At 40.6% G+C, this 15,481-nt stretch overlaps 2 protein-coding genes across 3 annotated transcripts; one reads left to right on the top strand and one right to left on the bottom strand.

Annotated features, from left to right (window-relative positions):
• Positions 1-847: 847 nt before the first annotated feature.
• svopa (SV2 related protein a) lies at positions 848-8,882 on the top strand. Its single transcript, XM_035165735.2, has 16 exons — positions 848-1,069; positions 2,989-3,146; positions 3,239-3,324; positions 3,422-3,520; positions 4,167-4,238; positions 4,438-4,562; positions 4,655-4,718; positions 4,891-5,016; positions 5,112-5,240; positions 5,367-5,440; positions 5,594-5,670; positions 6,025-6,129; positions 6,665-6,776; positions 6,865-6,946; positions 7,097-7,186; positions 7,270-8,882. Exons 1-16 carry the CDS (start codon positions 1,035-1,037, stop codon positions 7,486-7,488), a joined length of 1,653 nt encoding a protein of 550 aa, XP_035021626.1. The 5' UTR covers positions 848-1,034; the 3' UTR covers positions 7,489-8,882.
• A 278-nt stretch (positions 8,883-9,160) lies between these two features.
• On the bottom strand, positions 9,161-14,344 carry LOC118114950 (D-amino-acid oxidase). 2 transcript variants are annotated; one of them, XM_035165739.1, is made up of 11 exons: positions 14,191-14,344; positions 12,833-13,028; positions 12,620-12,734; positions 12,224-12,300; positions 11,487-11,552; positions 11,023-11,077; positions 10,659-10,763; positions 10,472-10,554; positions 10,018-10,135; positions 9,692-9,790; positions 9,161-9,618 (listed from the first exon to the last, which is right to left on the bottom strand). In XM_035165739.1, exons 2-11 carry the CDS (start codon positions 13,024-13,026, stop codon positions 9,493-9,495), a joined length of 1,038 nt encoding a protein of 345 aa, XP_035021630.1. In that variant the 5' UTR covers positions 13,027-13,028; positions 14,191-14,344; the 3' UTR covers positions 9,161-9,492. The 2 variants fall into 2 exon arrangements, with proteins under 2 accessions (XP_035021630.1, XP_035021631.1); XM_035165740.1 differs by having other exon boundaries at positions 12,833-13,047; positions 14,191-14,263.
• Between the last annotated feature and the right edge of the window lie 1,137 nt (positions 14,345-15,481).

Genomic DNA, 15,481 nt, shown 5'->3' on the forward strand with positions numbered 1-15,481 from the left:
TTACATATATTACAGTAATACAACATTTTAAGGAGAAAATAGAGAGAGGATATTATGAGGAAAAAATATACTGTATGTATTCACACAGTGATTGTAAAACATTTTAAGCAGAAAATAGACACAGAGGATATTATGAAAATAGCTGTATAGGTGTATATATGTATATATAGAGAGATTTGTTAATGATATTTGTACAATTTTCTGCCCATAATGTACTGTGGTTTTAGGTAAAATTACAATTCTGACTGATACTCCTAGATCTGAATATGGTAAAATGTATTTTCAACATCAGTACTGGACTAGGGCTCTGAGTAAATAGCCAATAATACATATAATACTATACTGTCATATTTAAGAGCCCATTGTAGTAAAGTCCCATCACTGACTGTGTGTGCGTGTGCGTGTGCATGCATGTCTGTCTATAGTTATGAGGGCCAAGTTTGGTTCAATACCATCATTGTGAGGACATTTTGACATTGTGAGGACCCTTTGGCTGATCCTCGCAAGTTCAATGGGCTGTTTGAGGGTTAAGACCTGGTTTTAGGGTTAGGCATAGAATTAGGGTTAGGGTTAGGGTTGTGCGTGTGTGTGATTTTGTGTATGTGTGGTGTGTGCGCGCAGGTCTTTCTATAGTTATGAGGGCCACTTTTCACAATTTCAAAGGCTTTGAGGTTTAAGACTTGGTTGTAGGGGATAGAATTAGGTTTAGGTTTAGGTTTAGGTTTAGGTTTAGGCTAGGGTTAGGGTTAGGGTTAGGGTTAAGCATTTAGTTGTGATTGTCTGTGAGTGTGTGGGTGTGTGTTAATGGATCATGTGTGGACCGTGGACCATGGATCCTCGCGAGCTCATAATCTTTATCCACGCTCGCTCTCCCGCCGCGTCGGTCTCGTGCTGTGCACGGCGGCCTCTGATTGGCTGATCGGGACGAACACCGTAGCAGGTCGGTCGCTCTCCTCGGTGCTGAAATTGCAGCTTGTCGTGAGCATGTAAACGGCGATGAGGCCAAACGGAGCTTCAGGACAACACACAGCAACATGGACGATGATCTGTTCCAACTGAGGCAGCTGCCGTGAGTATCACAAATCTCAGTCTTGCGCGTCGACGCCTTCGTCTGCTTTGTCTGTTGTTGCTCCTTCTATTCTCAGCGTGTTTGTCCGACGCGACGCCCTCTGTCAGCCTCGTGTCGTGTTTATTCCTTCAGCTCAAACAGCCTGACATTCCCCCAAAGCACCAGTCACATCATCACAACACGTATCCAGTCATATTCCCTGAGACATGATCGAAGCCTGAGGAAATATAAGCAGAAACAAACCTGGCACGTTCAGGCTGCTCCTTGTGGTGCAGTTTGTTTACAATCCTGGCGTTTCCCCAGAGGAGACCATTAATGCTCAGGAAGCTGCTTCACTGTGATCTCTGCCTGATAACTTTTCCATCCTAACTTGTAATTGTGTTTGCTGTCATGACTCAGTGGCTACAACGTGATCTAGTTTCAACCCTGCTGCACACACATGCAGCTCAAGGGGGGCCAGTGCAAGTCTGGTCAGCATTTCTCAAAAACACACAGTTCCACAGTAATTTCTAATCCTCCCCCCTCCAAAAAAAAAAGGACAAAAGGAAATTGTTCATCATCTTAATGTCTAAGATGCTATAATAAAAATGCAGGTGATATTTTCAAGGGATTTTTACAGTATAGCTGGATATTTATATATTTACTTCTCCTTCAGATTTCTGTCTAAAAAGCTTGACAGTGAAAATGAGAGTAGTTTACAGTAAAAGAGATTTAACCGGACCTGTTATAAACTCATCTGCCAGACAAGGCACTTTTACTTATACAACACATTTCATACACAGAGTTAGATTCAAGGTGCTTTACAGGGACATTACAAACAACACAGAGACAAAATTTAAATGAATCAATTCAAAATCAGAAAACACAGTTTAAAACAATTTTCAAGGAAATTAAGAACGATTAAAAACAGAAGGATAAAATAAGTCAAGAGATTGAAAGAGGTAAAAGAAATAAAAAGGAAAAATCTGTTTAAAACTTAGATAAGTTAAGCTTCATTAAGTAAAATAATGAAAACAGAATAGAAAACAATGATGCTATATGGATTCTAAAATTGTTTATTTAATTGTTTTCGTCTAGATTTAAAATGTAAAAATGTTTGCAGCACCAATACTTCCCCTAGCACGTGGGCAGTGTTATGTAATTACAGTGTTCAGTCATCGCTGCCTCTGTTCAAGTTCTCTTACAGACTTTCATCCTGTAGAAACGAACCATTATCTAAGTGTGGGAGAAGATTACACCTTCTGTCTGTAGCAAACATGCATTTCTCTGGGTAATTAGCTGTTATAAGGTTCCCAGAGCAGAGCATGCTGTGCTGTCAGTTGGCCTAACATGGTTTACCCATGGGATGACATTGCCACCCATTCACAAAATCAGTGCCAGAAAAAGCTCACATCACCTAGGCAACAGCCACCGACTCTCATTTTTACTCAGCTTTGTGCCTGGAGGGCATCAGACCTCTGAAACTCCTCTGGCAGTCAAACCGTAGATATGAACATCCTCACACCCTCTAGGGAGGAATTTATGGGGCAGATAGAGGGAGTGTAACCCACCAATAATCAAAACTGACCTGTACAACCCCCCTATAATCATAACATCACACCAAATGAAAAGTTATGACCATTATCAAACATGATAAAGTGGTTGGTTTTCTTGATTCCATTTATTTCGCAGCACGAACAAAGAATAACTTTTTTTCCCCGCCAATTTTATGGTAGCTACTTTGGCTGCTACTATAGCTATTATCTGCCAAGTATAACCTATAAAATAGAAACAACTTCTAAGGTATATCAAGCTATTACTTATTGGCAAGAAATTTGAATTTAGAATTTATCCAGAGCATTTGACCTTCACCCCCTCCCAATGTTCAACCCCACTTTAACCCCTTGCCCACATTTGATTTTTTGTTTGTCTGTTTGCAGTGTCGTCCGCTTCCGTCGCACAGGTGAGAGCACCCGCTCCGAGGATGATGGCGAGAATAAAGAGCAGGTTATCAGGATCGCAGAGCAGACTGATCTGGAGTCTGTGGCTCTTGCAGATGGAGCTCCAGTACCTCGGGAGTTCGCCAATCCGACTGATGGTGCAGTATAGCACAGCTCCACTTTTTCTCACACAACTTTTTTTACACCTGTAGACTCACACATTAGACTCACACATGTCTCATTCCTCCAGACACGTTCATGGTAGAAGATGCAGTGGAGGCCATCGGCTTTGGGACGTTTCAGTGGAAACTCTCCATCCTCACTGGTCTCGCCTGGGTAAGCCCTGCTCTGTTATTAAAAAAACATACAAGGAACTGTCTGCAAGGATTCTTATTTTGTTATTTATTTATTGTTTGTTTGTTTGTTTGTTTAGATGGCTGATGCCATGGAGATGATGATCCTCAGCATCTTAGCCCCACAGCTCCACTGTGAGTGGAGACTGCCCAGCCTGCAGGTGGCGCTGCTGACATCGGTAATGGCGCGCTGATGTTGTAAAGTGCTCTTGCCTGCAGTGCCATGTGACTGCCCTGATAGTTATTGATTGAGTGCTTTGGGATTGTTTTAAAATAAGTGCCTGTATTGAGCAGTGATGACCATGTGGCAGCAGAGACTAATGGTTATTTAATGCCTTTAGAAACCAAAGCCATATTTACTTTTAGTATCATATCTAACAACATGCAAGCAGATGGACTACAGTTAACAGAAAAGGCCCATTCTAACCAAATCCATCATTGACACATTCAACATAAATTTTTACGGGAAAATATTCTAATTATATTTTCCCATTCTTTGAAATTTTGTGGATCACACCAAAACAAAAAGCTACAGTTCTGTTTGCAGAATTAAAATATGTATGACAGGCTGTGCATTATATCAGCTCTGTGCAGTAAAACTCACGTGACATGCATGTCATCACCACCAGACCATCAGGCTTCGGAATTCTTCTCAATTCATGTCCAGTATCCATCTACTTCACATCTACCTTCCTTTTCTTTTTAAAATTTTCTCTGACATTGCTCTTCTTCCCGAGCTGACCTTGTGCATAAAATGTGGAACTTGTAATGTTTAAGCTGCTGTGACATACTCAATCCCATTATCATTTATTTTCATTGCTGCAGGCCGTATTTATTGGGATGATGATCAGTTCTTCTCTGTGGGGAAACATATCCGACAAATATGGCAGAAAAACAGTAAGTTCTAATAACACTTCCATTTGTCATAGAGGTGATATCTGTTTCCTCCTTCTGACTTTGTCATTGTGCAAAGTCAAGATTAGCTTTTGTGTTTCTAAGAGAAAGTGATCAATAGCAGACATGTAGACATGTGCTGGATGTGATGAAAAACTGTTTATCAAGCAGCTTGGTATGTTTTCTTCACGTGCACACACAGGGCCTGAAGATGAGTGTGTTGTGGACAATGTTCTACGGCCTGATGAGTGCATTTGCACCTGTCTATGGTTGGATCCTCGTCCTCCGAGCGCTGGTGGGCTTTGGCATCGGAGGAGCCCCACAGTCGTGAGTAACTTCAATTCATCTCGCTAATCTGAAGCAATGCTACAATGAATGATTTGAGTTTGGATTAACGGCAAAGTGTTTCTCCTTATAAGGGTGACACTCTACGCTGAATTTCTGCCTATGAAGTCTAGAGCCACGTGCATCTTACTGATTGAGGTATGGAACACACAACTATCAACCAGCTCACTATAGTGTTGTTGGTGTCCAGAAAACATGCAACTTTCTCTGTGTTATCAGCAGAGTTTTGTATAATTTTGACACTAGATTCTTTTTTGACACTAGATTCTTTTTTCATTTACAACTTGTGCTCCTTGCGGTTGCTTTGCAGATATTTTGGGCGCTGGGCACTGTGTTTGAGGTCCTCTTGGCAATCCTGGTGATGCCCACTCTGGGCTGGCGCTGGCTGCTCGGCCTCTCTAACATTCCTCTCTTCATCTTTGCCATCCTGTGTTTTGTGAGTATGGTGTGATCAGTCTAAAACATAAAAGCACAGGAGATTACAGATTCTGCAACTAATGTGCCTGTTTTTTGGGGGTGTGGTGGGACCAGTGGCTACCTGAGAGCGCTCGATACGACGTGCTGACAGGAAACCAGGACAAAGCTCTGGCCACGCTGAAGCGCATCGCCACAGAGAACGGAGTACCCATGCCACTGGGAAAACTAGTTGCTGCCAGACAGGTGCAGTCGGTCTCTGCAGACCACAAATCCTCTTATTTTATGATTCTGAAATTATCGTGTGTCAGTTATTATGTTTTAATCTTTGAATTCAGGTTATTTCATGTGTCGTTTTCTTTTTTTATCCAGGAGGATCGTGGGAAGATTCAAGACTTATTTTCATCCCACTTTCGCTGGACCACAGTTCTGCTGTGGTTTATTTGGTAAATGGAATGACAGGAAATGGCATGCAGTCATTATCTTCATTCACTATTCACTGGGTTCCTTTTTTTGTCTTATTCTCCAAAACCCTGCATTCTAGTACAATAGACATCAATCTGTGAATTTCTATGGTTTCATTGTCTCTCTCTCCTCAGGTTTGCAAATGCCTTCTCTTACTATGGACTGGTGCTTCTGACCACAGAGCTGTTTCAGGAAGGAGGCACATGTGGAAGTGAGTCAGTGCTTCTCAGGCCCCAGACACACACACACACACACACACACACACAGTTTAATGACTTGTGTGACTAATATATTTTACATTTACTAAAATTGAAAAACTGAATTTGGGACAAATTCACACATAAATAAATCATCCTTCAAGAAATCCATAGAAATATAAAAGCACACGTGCAGCGGATCACATTAACAATGGCTGACAGGCACTATTGATGGAACTGTGCTGTCTTTAATGTTTTCAGTTCCACCTGCACTGCTGCTGATGTGACAAATGCATGTTGTGCAGTTCATGTGCTGGTCTCCTCATGCGGCCATGTGTCTGAGTTTGTTGTTTTGTGCCTCCCTCTAGTGTCCAAAGGTAATAAGAGGGAGCTCCGATGCAACTTGGAGTGTAAATATCTGAACTCCGATGACTATAAAGATCTACTGTGGACGACGTTGTCTGAATTCCCAGGTACACGTCACTCTTCAACATGTCATCCAACACATTTTTATTAAATAATTTAAGTAATGTTTGGAGACTGGTTTGTTACTGTACAGTAATTACAGTGATAATATGGAATTAAATTCTTGATAGATTCACTAGTGTATTACTGTTTTACAAGGTCATTTTAATGCATTTTGACAAAATGGTTATTATTATAGTTTTTTTGTACTTTTGCATTATAATAACAATTATATACCTGTTACTGCAATCTTCATATTACTTTTAATGCACTGAGACCAGACAATTAAAAAGAAAGATGACTGAATAATAATACTAATATTAGTAACATATATATAATAATACACATTAATGTTGATAGGTGTTTCTGATAGAGGACACACAATCATTACTGGTTGTTTCCATGTCAGTGTATCAGGGGCTTGGGGGCATATCAAAGCCACATATGAACAAAACCCAACATTAATCAATTACATAAATTAAAGGTAAAAATTGTTTTTACTTTTGGTAAAAGTTAGGTAAGTTTACTGAGTTTGCTGCGTAGGACTGCTGGTGACACTGTGGGCTATCGATCGACTGGGACGGAGGAAGACCATGGCGTTGTGTTTTCTCATCTTCTCTCTGTGCATCATTCCACTCTATGGTTGTGTTGGGAGGTAACGTGGGCTCTGATTTATAAAACATTTGATTTATTCTGGACTCCATGTTTAGCTACTCTGATTGGTATTGGTTGGTCTCTTGCAGGGCATCCATGACAGTGTTGATTTTCATCGCCAGAGCCTTTATTGCAGGAGGATTCCAGGCTGCCTATGTGTACACTCCAGAGGTTAGATGTCCGATACATGTGCAGTTTCTTTGCTTTATTGTGTAAATTGCAAACAAGTATTAGCATAGATACAGATACAAATCAATAGCTGAGTAAATAGAGCAAGGACCTGAGTAAGGCTGCCTCCTCAGTGTTTTCTGAACTCTGCAGGTTTACCCAACAGCAACCAGGGCTTTAGGCCTGGGAACAAGCAGTGGAATGGCCAGAGTTGGGGCCCTCATTACTCCCTTTGTGGCACAGGTAACACCCAGCAACCATGTTCTCATTTTATTACAGAACAGAATAAGAAAGAGTAAAGACGCCTGGTTGTCCTCATCCTGCAGGTGATGCTGGAGTCCTCTGTGTACCTGGCTCTCTCAGTGTACTGCTGCTGCTGCCTCGTCGCTGCCGTCGCCTCCTGTGCGCTGCCGATTGAGACGACAGGCCGCGGCCTGCAGGAGTCCACCCACCGTGAGTGGGGCCAGGAGATGATGGGCCGGGCCTCCTCCTCCTCCCACAACTCAGAGGGAAACCCAAACTCAAACTCCGGCTCCCAGGGCTGAGGACGTCCCAGCCGGAGCTGTGACCAAATGGTGTCCGCAGAGGAGAGAAGAGGCAAGGGGGGGGCGAGGAAGCTAAACAAGCTCTCACCCTATGACCCTACGAGCCAGGCAGCACAATATTTTTACATGTCACTGTACTTATAGTCTTCAACCGCCATTGCTGTCACAATCTCACCACTGTATGACTGCACACAGGGTGACTGGGTGACCAAATGACCTGAACAAGTGCATAAACAAATGGTGGAGACAATGGGAGACCATCATGAAGAAGTGAGAATTCAAATACTTAGAGCAAAGTATCTGAATCCGCCTTTTCTAATGTAAGAGAAGCATAGGGGAATACAGAGGGTGTCAGGAGTTAGCTTCAAATATTTTTCTCAAAGAGCCTTAAAACTACCTATTCAGTTTGTGGTTGAGAGACCTGCTCCTAACCCCGTGAAAAAGCTGCTTCTATTTGCAATAATGGAGAATTATCTTGTGAACACAAGTCAAAATACACAAGTCATAAACTCAGCTTTATCAAAAGTGTATCGCTGTAGTGAGGAACAGTTCAACCAACAAATCATGAGATGATTTGATTAAATTAAAGTGACTTAAAGATTCACATGTCGAGGACGTACTGTAGAGTAAGTCACTGACAGTACGGATCCTTTTTGAAACTCCTGTGATGAATATGTTCTTCACTATTATTTCACATTGTAACGTGAATGACATTTGTTTTCTGCTGAAGAAATGAAGAAAAGGGCTTGATGACTGTAGTTATTATTCTGTTAATAACCAAACGTCAGCCTCATGTCTCGGTCGTTACTTGGCCATTTATTTACAGCAGGCGGACAAATCTGCCAAAGTCTCCAACAGAGTGAAATAACATCTGTGACATCATACAGTCGACAGCATTTCATAGTAGTAGCACAAACGGAACGAGTCCGCAGATCCTGAACATTACGTAAGTCAACATTAAAGTATTAGGGAATTTAAATCCGAGTATTAAAACAAACCACAGATTCCTCAGCTCTCGTTAAAATAGAGGAGAATTTGGTGTTATGATCAATTAACTGCACACATTGACCTTAACAAACATCTACCAGGATGTTACTTTCTGTCTTTCTGTAAATATTGTATCAAAACCTGGTTTAGTTGTTGTCTTTGCTTTTGTTTGTGACAAAGGATGATGTGGAGACAGATTGTTCCCAGTCTGATTCTACCAGTAACACACTGATTAAAGTTTTGTTAAAAAAGAAGGGAAAAAAAGGATATTAAGTGGCACAGGTCTGGTAAAGCTGAGCCAGTGTCTGAGATAGAGAGCTGTTGTAAATGTCTGTGTGCACAGATTCATGTCAACACACTGGGTGTAAATGTGTATGATACCATAGTAAATCATCTTTGAAAAAGTGCAGTGTTATCATGTTGTTCTTTAACATTACATTTCATTTAGCTGACGCCTTTATCCAAAGCAACTTCCAATAAGTGCATTCGACCAAGAAGGTACAAACCCAGAACAGCAAGAATCATGTAAGTACATTGACTGCAAAGTGCTACATGTAAGTGCAACTGGACTTAGACCATCTTCTTAGCCAAGGTGTAGTCGGAAGATGTGTAGACTTTGTATTGTCCTGATGTCAACGGGGAGCTCGTTCCACCATTTGGGAGCCAGGACAGCAAACAGTCGTGATTTTGTTTTTATCATGATTTTAATATCTTTAAAATCAAGTGATTTTAGAATTTAGAATCATTATCAGTAGGTTTCTCTACTATTGTATATATTTACTGAAAACATTTTTATAAGCACTTTATATTCTTCTTTTTTAATTGCTCAAACCTCATATAGATAGATGCACAATTTTACCTTACATCTCTTAATTAATACTGGATTAGAACACCAATAGTAGTCTCTTTTTTCACACACACGTTATATTGTCTTAAGTGATGTAATTACACCAAATACAAAATAATTCTGAACAAGGCACTGATTTACTCCTTTTTTCATTACTCTGGGACACAAGTTTACAAGCGAGCTTTTGGACCTTTGCCTTTTTGTTCTACGATCTGACCGAAGAGCCTCGCTGCCTCCTGGGCACAGCCTCGGTGAATGGTGAGTCCAAAACCTCCATGGCCGTAGTTGTGTATCACCTGAGAGAGAGCCACTGTGTTTTAGAGGTTCATGTAATTATATTCCTGTGTTGAGTCAAGAGTTGTGGTTTACCTCTATTTTCGTTGCACCAGCCTGAATGGCCTCCCTCTCCAATCGGACTTTACTGCGAACAGGTCTGAGGCCGGACCAGTCCTCCACGATCCTGGCATGCTGAGGTCACACAACAACACATAAGCTCTCTAACATGTGAACTTTTAACATGTGTTGAAAGACTAGATAATGTCATTATCTCAAAACCGAAATGTTATTACTATCATGTATTAGAGAACAATTATTTAAAATATATAAACTGAAACTCTTTCACAAACAACGTATGAACTGCCTTCAGACCTGCACTGAATTCTCCTGTCTGAAAACAGCTTCTGACATCACCTTACCTTGAGACTGGGCTCGAGCTGGCAAGCTGCTTCCCAGATATTCTTATGGTCAGCAGAGTTGTTATTTTCACTCCAGTTTCCTATCTGGAAAACCCCACCGACAGTCACAAGACGACTCCTGCAGACACAGACGCTCGTGGGATTAAAACCGGAAAGCAGCTCTCGTTTTCTGGCCACTACCAAAAAGATGTGTGACAGCAGGCATCAGGATTGTAACAGGACAACAGTCCAACCTCTGCAACCACTGCTGGATTTAAATTAAATACACTGTAATATAGCCAAACTTCACATGGGGCAAAGTGAAATAAACTAAAACTGCACAGCAATGAGCATTATGTGTACGCCACTGAAACTTCCCAGGAATAAATCCAGTATTGGCAGCCAAGCCTATAGAAACTGTTGGAAACATGAATGTGTGCTGCTGCAGGTCAGTGCGTTGTCACGAGCATTATACCCTGGAATGATGTACGGTGAATTGTAGACTCCCATCTCGAAGTTGTGGGTCAGAATCCAGTGTTTTAACCACGGAGCGTCCACCTGAAACACAGAGGAACAACACGGTTCATCTGCTATTGACCCTCTGCCTTTGTAGTTGGCTATAAAAACTATAAAACAGACACTTGATTCCAGTTCACTCTCACCTTCACTATCTGCCCGCGGCCTGGTTTCAGGTCCGGGTCAGGCTGCAGCGCTCCTGATCTCATGCCAGTGCAGTTTATGATAACGTCTGGCCCAGTTTCTGCCAACTAACGAAGATAAGAGAGAACAATATGACAAGTTAGGGTTGACTAATTTTAAATCACAAAGGAAGTAACGCTAAAATATATGTTAACATAACTGGGACTTAAATGTATTAAGTATTATATATTTAATACATTTAAGACTTTATAAGGACTACAATTATTGAATTTTATACTTGTTTAGACTTTCTAAAACCTAGTGGAAAACTTATTTCATGAAAACATACAGTAAATGTAAGTATAATATTGAAAAGCCATCACTAACCTCCTTGAAGGACTCTATTTTCCTGTGGTAAAATTTGACCCCCCGTTGTTGCAACCTGGAAATAACACAGAACCAAATCTTCAATTGGAGCAGTGGAGTAAAGAATCAGTTTTCCTGAACATAAAAAGACATCTGGCAGGTTAGTGTATAGCAGGTGTCCAGGTTTGTCTTTTTGCCATGTGTATGTATGTGCATGTCCATGTGCACTATTTTCATGCATTAAATGTGTAAGATAAGACTTAGTTTGTCTCTAAAGGTGCATCAGGAATTTGTAATAAAATCAATTTGTTTATAAAACCAGCAGTCAGTTGTTTGCTTTCATCTTTTTATTGGGTAATAAATGTTGCTGCAAACAGGCGCCACATGAAGACGACCAGAGTTCACTTCAGAGTTGTTAAGTTGAGTTATGGTTTAAAGAAAATGCCGACACAACAAGTCTCTTCAGAAATGTGCTAATCACTCACCAGTCCATGAGCCAAGGTAAGTATGTTTTGCCTTCCACCATGAGAGCAGTGTTAAACCACCCAAACCTGGACATATTACAACAGACAAATAAAAAGGTTAAAAGTCACAAACACAAAATTATCCATACCTATACTTACTTATCCATTATTACGTAAGTTTTTGTATCTGGTATTGGGACGAAATATATTCAAATTATGTTTTAAACCCTGTTAATGTGCTATATATTAATAGGATATTAACATTCAAAACATTTAATTTTGTCAGTTACTAGGAGGAAGCCTGGGAGTAATGAGTGGGCAGGTTAAAGATAATAGTGTAAGCAGTTTTTAAGAAATTATTATTCATAATTTTGTTCCTTAGGCCTGCAATAAAACAATATCAATTCTTATTGCAATATAATCTTATCAATAGTTATGTAACAAAAGTCCAATATAAACTGATATATTGCATAATGAGTTATTGACCTACCTCAGATTTGTAAAATGTTTTTAAGTGTTTGTCATTCTCTGCCCATAAAGAAGAGTTTAAAACCACAACCTTCATTCAGGAGAAAAAAGTTCTGTGACTAATGTGACATTTATCATGATAATTATCAATATCGACTGATATGAACATTGCTATCTTGATATGATTTTTGGCCACATCGCTCAGCCCTAGTTTATTTTCTTTGTAGGCCCACGTGTGTATTTGGAGGAAATGTATTTGTAACTTTCCTTTATTTCTTTTTTTTACCTACTTGTATCCAGGGAACATCTGCAGCTCTCGTTCTGTGAGCTGTCTGAAGCCCAGGACAATATCTTTAAAGGAGGGATCCTGCAATTCAAGACCACATCAGTTACTATGACAGCACCCAGGATGCAGAAGCCCAGATAACCCCTGAGTGTGAACCCAACCCTCAGTGAGATCTCTCTGCTGGTGTTCTACTAACAGTGCAGCACTGCAGCTGGACACTAATGGAATGTGTTAATGACAGATGTTGCATACGACAGATATTGATAGAAGTATGAATGAGTCTTTGATGTGACATTGTCATATCTACATTTTTTCATTGCACACAACCTTTGTTCTTAGTTGTAAAATGTTTTGTGAATAACATCATCTCTGTGAAGTAAAGGAACCAAGTCCTACTCACCGGGGCTGCTGCAGTGCAGAGGTTGTAGCCGGACTGAAGGAATATCCCCATATTTACAGACTCTGATGAACTGAGGCAGCTCAGCAAGTAGTCAAATGTCTCTTTATTCCATTTCCTGAAGGTGAGGAAAAATACGCCATTAAAGTGATGCTCCATTTTTGTGGGCCTAATTTAAGAATGGAATCAAAGGCAGCTCAATGAGGATGCACTTACGTCTCCTGGACGTTGCCCTTATCGTACAGGTAGGGCTGCCAGAAGCCAGCGGCTCCATCACTAGTGGTCAGCGGAGTGAAACAGTCTGCGTACACCTCGATGGTCAGCGGCGTGACGGTTGAGTGATACTGCTCATAGATGCTCTGAGCTGTTGACAGGCCAATGACCCCGGCTCCGATCACTGCCACCCGCATGTCTGAGTTAACACGAGACACCTACATGTAAAGGGACTCTTGACTCATAGTATCCAGATACACCAGATTATTGAGTATTAGATAAGATATTTGCTTCCATAAACAGTGTATTGGTAACTGTTATTAGAGGGGTATTGATTAGAGTGGGAAAAAATTGAAAAAAAGACACAAGAAGTCACAACCAACCAACCAGGGACAATAACAGAGATGTAAGCCTGTTGATAACATGGATGAAAGTAAAATAAAGATTATCTCAGAGTATTTGCAGGGTTGGCTGAATAATGCACAAACAACATTGCATAACCTTGTGTCCTACTAACTTGTGATCAGTGCTGGTGTTTATTGTTAAAGTGTAAAGTGAGCGCAGGTCAGAGGGGAAGTGAGGCGGAAACAGTCTGTTCTGATCCTGGAGCAGCGCTGGTTACAATTATGCAGCGGCAGCACATCGCTAAGACAATGAACGGAGCAGAAAACATGAATCGATTATGTTATGTCTCTGCCTCGATGCATAGTCGCTGACTTCCGCGAGACAGGCGGCTGTCCTGACCTGTTCTGTTGCGCCTGCCCACAGTAAGTCATAATAATGAGATACTATCTCATAATAATGAGATATTAAGTCATAATAATGAGATAGTAAGTCATAATTATGAGATACTAAGTCATAATAATGAGATACTAAGTCATAATTATGAGAAACAGATTTTTATTTTCTTCATCACAGTGGCGGAAATGGGCTTCCATAGAGATGAGAATTAAGTATTAGGGAAAAAAAGGAAATTTACAGCATAATAAGTCACAACCATCAGTCTATGTAACAGAAATGTTACTCTTTAATATCAGACTCGGATTTATTGCGGTGTTGACTGAATCCTGCATTGACAACTTAGTATAACTTTAACAATCTGAAGAGCTAGAGTTCAACTCATAAACATAAACTATATGAGAAGAGGATATTATACGAGAGCTGTGTGATATGTAACGGCGGCAACATGTCGGGAAGAAAGTTCATCTCAGTTCAGCGAATCAGCGCTTCCCAGATCGCTGAGCTGGAAAACGTCAGACTCTGTGTAAGTGCTGCATGGAAACACAGATCAGATGCAGACATTCCACAGATCAGCAGCTCTAAAGTGGATCTGTGATGTTTGTAAAAAAGTTTGACATTACCTCCAGATTCGTGTTCAGCTGCAGGAACTGTTGAAGTCTGTTCACAGCAACAACTCGGAGTGCTGCAGGGACGAGGGGCGGAGCCACACAGACACGGTCATGGTTCACCAGCAGCTGTCAAGCTGTGGTCGCCATGACAGTTCCTCCAAAGTGAATCCAAAACATCTCGATCTCCACCTGGTGGCTGGCTGCAGCATAAGTCATTAACCCTGCCACCTCCATGTTAGTGGATGGAACATGGAGAAAAAAATAAACAGTTAATGTACCTGTTCAATAACGTGTCATAGATGCTTCCTGTCATTTTAGGTCCTTATCATCACACTAACAAAAGAGCTAATTTTCCCTGTAAATTTGGTTCTAATTGGTTATTTGATGCTATAAAAACTGGGTTAAACATCATGATTGACTCATAAGACTGACTCGCGAATGGTTGACCTCACGTATAGTGAGACCTTACTACAGATGGCAGAGCAGCTATCTGGGATATTTTGGCTTCATTTGTGGATAGTGGGAGGAAGCGGAGACGCGTTGTCCATCTTTGCATAAGGTCCACACATCTGGACAGGGAAACAGCGTTAAATCTGCATTATTTATAACGGCCAGAAGGGGGCGACTCCACCAAATGCAAGAAAAGATTCCGTTTGTGTTGAAGTTGATAAGAAATTGGTCGTATTTCTCATTACCTCAGCTGTTTGATTGCACTAAAAGTCGACTGTTCACTTTTTGCAGAAAGTACATTATAGGTTAAGTCGGTTTTCGCTTGCCAAAATTAGCCTCCCATATATAAGGTATGAATGCACATTGCTAATCATAGCTCGTGTGGGCTTGCTAAGTGAAACCTTGATTCAAGGAATAAGTTGTTTGTGACTCTTATAAGCTGTTGTAGTGTGTTAGTCATGAATCTATGTCATGAATGTATTATGAGGCATTTATAAGGCATCCATGGGCTTTGTAGTCCATCAATTTAATACCTGCTGAACTTATCCTCTGGTGGATATGGTAACTGCACCTAAACTGTCAACAATTACTGCTTCTAATCATCTACATATGTGCCTCAAATAATATCTTATTTTTCTCTTTATTATGTGTTAGTCCATTATAACCTACTTTCCATCTATTTGTATTTTTTCTGCATACATTTATTAAATCCTTTTCATGTAAATCTTTGCACTCATTTGTCTTAATGAAGTCTATTATTACATTAAATATTTACACATGAAGTTGCACTGCCTTTCTGTCTTTCTAGTTTGGTGAGTAATGATTATTTTATGATTGTGTGATCACAGGTGCC

The sequence above is a fragment of the Hippoglossus stenolepis genome, chromosome 9, assembly GCF_022539355.2.
Source record: "Hippoglossus stenolepis isolate QCI-W04-F060 chromosome 9, HSTE1.2, whole genome shotgun sequence".
In the NCBI taxonomy this organism is placed as follows: domain Eukaryota; kingdom Metazoa; phylum Chordata; class Actinopteri; order Pleuronectiformes; family Pleuronectidae; genus Hippoglossus; species Hippoglossus stenolepis.